This window comes from Atta cephalotes, assembly GCF_000143395.1.
Source record: "Atta cephalotes unplaced genomic scaffold scaffold00044, whole genome shotgun sequence".
Classification (NCBI taxonomy): Eukaryota; Metazoa; Arthropoda; class Insecta; order Hymenoptera; family Formicidae; genus Atta; species Atta cephalotes.
In genome coordinates this window covers 804,330-809,249 of record NW_012130108.1, presented here as the reverse complement: position 1 = coordinate 809,249, position 4,920 = coordinate 804,330, and the positions used below count along the sequence as shown (strand labels likewise).

Genomic DNA, 4,920 nt, shown 5'->3' with positions numbered 1-4,920 from the left:
AATAACTTCTCTGACCTGCTCAATATCGATAAATTTTGTTTTTTTTTTTTTTTTTTTTTTTTTTTATCTCCGTTATTCCTCACATTGTACATGATAATTCCTGCTGAAGTCATTTGCGAATATCCAAAGTGGAATATTGCTTTGTGCACGCAAAGTATAGTTTAATATTTTATATTTAAAATGTAAACGATGCGACATTCTCGGTCGAGAAGCATTTAATCTCGAAACACAATGTAGTAAACTTTAAGCTCTGCCAGAAAACTCGAAATTAGGGAAATTAGAGAATTGTCAGGGAAATTAAAAACGATTAAGGAAGTTAGAGAATTTTGCAAAATTTTATGGAAAATTAAAATTCTTAACTTTAAAGAAGTATTCGTACATCATAGTCACGCAGTTTTAGAATACTATTAATTTAATAATTAAATGTAAGTAGTGTCAACAGCATTAATAGTAATTTATGTATTAAATAGATTCTTGAATAGAATATATAACGGTTTTTAAATTAGGATAAAAATACAAAAAAAATTTTTAAATATTCAGTCAGAGAAAAATATTAAATTTTGTCTGGAAATCTGCAAGAAATTATGGAATTTTAGGATGAGGAATTTGACAAGCTCTGTTTAAGCTGTAAGGTATGTCAATCACATATGAGGAAAATAATCGATTGATGTGTCTATGACTGATTGATTTTTTTACGGTTTAAAGCTTAGGTACATCTATTGTGTTTTACTTGGAGACATGATCATAGAAATGATCATAGAAATGATCATAGAATCTCGGTCTTTTGTACTCTATATTCTTTTGTATTCAATCTCTTGGGCTTTTAATCCTTAAATTTTTTAGTTTCTAAAAGGACGAATTGCATTCCTGAAGATGTAAAATTCCGAAGTTGGAACTTTATTTTTAAAACCTATTTATCTTTTAGAAATACATTGGAAAAGGAGTCTGCATTATTTGGGATTTTGGTTGAAAATGGACGAATTAGAATTTTCTGATTGAATCTTATAATTCTAGTTAGAGATAATTAGAATCTTCTGGTTTGCCTCATCCATTTTCAACCAGAAATTTTTTTTAGTATACCTGTACGTTTACAAATTTCTTCTTCTAAATCTTTTAAAACAACATTATAGTCTTGGAGTCTTCAACGCAATTTTAGGAATTTGCAATCTGTTTTTTTTTATTCTACAGTTACTTTTTCTTAACTAATCACATTTCAATTTTTTATAATATTTACAATAATATTTGATATTGAGATCACCCTTGCTTACTAAAAAAAAAAACGCGAAAGAAGAATTCTCGCCAATAATCTAGACTTCCACTGATCGCATTCTTTTTTGATTCTAGCCGACACAATGTCCGTGGACAAGGAGGAATTAGTGCAGCGTGCGAAGCTTGCCGAGCAGGCGGAAAGGTACGACGACATGGCGTCCGCAATGAAGGCGGTCACCGAGACGGGAGTCGAGCTGTCGAACGAAGAGAGGAACCTACTCTCGGTGGCATACAAGAATGTCGTAGGAGCGAGACGTAGCTCGTGGCGGGTAATCTCCTCTATCGAGCAGAAGACCGAAGGCTCCGAACGCAAACAGCAGATGGCCAAGGAATACCGGGAAAAGGTTGAGAAGGAATTGCGCGAGATCTGCTACGATGTATTGGTGAGTGAATAGCCTGTCTTTTTCCTGTCCTAAAACCCAATCGTAACGGTCGCCCTTTCCTTTCTGCTTCAATAAGTTTACGTCGGAAAAGACTTACGTTAGGAAAACACGTTCAACTTGGGCTTACGTTGAGTGATAAATTCATTTTATTATTGGAAATATTTATTAATAGCAATATTTATTAATAGCAATATTAATGAAGAATTTAGGGGATGTTTACTGTCTGGAAAAGTCAGAATTTTCAGGACGGTTTTTCATCCTTTGAAAGAAATCGAGGTTTTTAAATAGAATTTTATCAATGCTCGGAAAAATTTATAGAATTTTATTTTTAAATTTAAATTATCTTTCTGAAAAAAATTATCTTGCTTCATTTTTTTCTTGATAATGTTGATAATCAATAATAAGTATCTTGGAATTTTCAATATATAATTTGTTTATATTACATGTATTCTTAATTTATTTCAAAGTTGCATTAAAAAATTTTCCGATTTTGAGATTTAAAAAAAACCTATCTGGAAAAAATCCGGGAATTTCTTAGGAAATTATTTTTACGAGATTTCAGCAAACATTGACATTAATTCATTGGTTTATTTAGTAAAGCATTTTTATTGCTATAAGAATAAGATATATGTACTTATGCTAATGAATAGAATGTGTACATCTCTGATTATATCTATTTTCCCAAGAAAATATAGAGAAGATATACAGGTATGTATGTATGTATGTATATATATATATATATATATATATATATATATTTGAAAAGAAATAGAGCAAAGAATTTACGTTTCCGTCTTTGCTCCGATCGGTGTATCCTGTTATATCGCACGAACGGCGTATACAACGCGCAATTCGCGTGTGTTTGCTTGGCGTTCAGGCTCATTGTGTCGCCTGAGTATTGATCGAAGTCGCTTTAGACAAGAAAAGCGACAACACGGGCGATAAGAGATGAGGCAAGTATTGAAATATGGGAGAAAAGCGTAAATAGTTCTCTAGGGAAAAAAGGAGAGGAAAAACTGCGAATTGTGTTTGCCGAGGAGCAAACATGTTTGAACAAATGTCTTAGCGGTGACCCAGATGATAGAAGACTAAACTTTTAACGTTTTTCTCGCGTCGGTTAAAGTAATTCTTCCGACATTCATCGATGTAATTTTAAGGATTCATGAGAAACACGAAAACACAACGAAAACTTTTGTCCCATTTTTATGTTAAAAATGAATTAGCAGTTTTCGTATATTTTTTAATGCTTTGTCTTCTTTTTTCTTTTTCTTTCTTTGCGTGAAATTGTATTGTTGGAACGATGCCGATTTTTGTTTTTGCTACGCGAATCGATAAGCAATCATCGAGAGTTATTTTTGAACGTTTGATACGTTGATGCACGATTAAACCGTAATAAGGTTAATTGAGTCTACTCTATGATCTTGATGATGAAGTGAACCTTCAACGGAACTGTTTGGGCGGATCTCTCGCATTTTGAGCTGCCGCATAGCTTCTGCATGATTCGAGGCTACGATAAACGAGGCTTCTTTGTCAATGCACTTCTCACAAATGTAACGTTCCGATGTTCCCTTGTTCATGCATCGATTTTCGATCGTTATATCTTAGAAAAACGTTCAGATAAGATTCGACGTTCAAATAAGATTTTATAGGCGCATTAAAAACTAGTCTCAAAAATTCATAGACTATATATATCTGTCGAAACAATGAATAGCTTAAGAGAAAGAGATGTAAAATAATAAATATGAAATTTAATATAGTCCATAAAATAATAATAATGTCTGCGTTCAGCGGATTCAACAGTTGAGTGAGCGCTCGTTGTTATTGGTGCATTCTTTTAGATCATCCATCAGCATTTTAAATCCAGAAGAATAGCAGCGAGCGCCATTAATAAAATTTAGTACTAGAACTATTGATGATCCTATTTTGACTCTGCTAATCATTTTAATATTTTTTTCTATATTTCAAATTATATTCTATATTTGAAAATTTGTAAATATAAAATTAATAACTCTAATGATACAATAAATATATAAATATATACAATAATATTAAAATAATATTAAAATAATATTAAAATAACTTTTTTTATTGTTAAAAGTAAACGTAAAAATACCAAAGGATACATTATTTAACGAATTTTAAATATAAATTTGTTTTACACGAATTTAAATCGGTAATTTACATATTATGTCACCATGCTGCAATTTACGTTTTGTTCTTTCAGAATAACTCCTCGATTTATTGCTTGTAATCGTTTAATGTGTATTTTTCACATATTAATTTTGCGCTGATTTACAATTTCGATCTCTGTTTCTATCTCATAATATTAAATAATCTATCAACTCTGTGATAGAGATAATTCATGAGAGAACTCTGTGAATTCATTCCTTTATCTGAGAACCTTAATTTACGTGCGAAAAATTCGGATTCCTGCTCGTACGTTGTTCGAAATTAATTTTATGGGAGGAGATACGTACACGCGTTTTCTCACACGAATTCGCAATATCGTATGTTAGGCGGTTGGCACTGTTGCAAGCTTCCGCACTGAATAGCTCTATATTGTGACGATCGATGTGTCAGTTTTATCGCACATATATTCTTGTTCTACGATTAATAATGGAGCAAATCAATCAATTTTCAGAGAGTGAGTAAATCATGAAAATGATCACACCGCACACAATAATCTCGCACATTTATTTACCATAAAATTAGTCTCTTAATTAATATAATATCAGATTAATATAATATGCTAATATATTAATATGTCTAATTAATATGTATAATTTCACATTTTATAATTTTATGTATAGAATAATTATATCTAAATATTTATCTCGTACAGATTTATTTTATCTTCTTTTGATAATATCATGTTAAATTAGAATTTAATTAAATTGAATTTGCGTATTTTCCAATTTATAAATAGTGATTGTTTTAATAGAAATATTTGAAGTGTTGAAAGTTAAAGATCACGAGATTGATGTCTATGTTACGTATGGATAGAAAGCTAGTCACAAAGTAGTATTTATGTTAATACATTCTTGCATGTTTGCGATAATCAGAGTCTATATATTGAATCTCTGCGTTTTGTCATGCTATTTTACTAGATATATATATCTTTCACCATACTGTTAATGAACATTTGTTTAGATAAACATTATATTTATTTTAAATAAATATAATGCATTAGCATGAATATAATATGCTTGTTTTGACGCAATATATATATATATATATATATATATATATATATATATATATATATATT

The 4,920-nt window shown here is 30.3% G+C and overlaps 1 protein-coding gene across 2 annotated transcripts in view; it reads left to right on the top strand.

Moving 5' to 3' along the window:
• Positions 1–1,352: 1,352 nt before the first annotated feature.
• Positions 1,353–4,920, top strand: part of LOC105622384 (14-3-3 protein zeta) — a 14,677-nt gene continuing 11,109 nt past the window's right edge. For both annotated transcript variants that reach the window (XM_012203809.1, XM_012203808.1), the window contains exon 1: positions 1,353–1,652. In XM_012203809.1, the coding sequence (XP_012059199.1) occupies positions 1,353–1,652 (300 nt within the window). The remainder of the gene's footprint in view (positions 1,653–4,920) is intronic.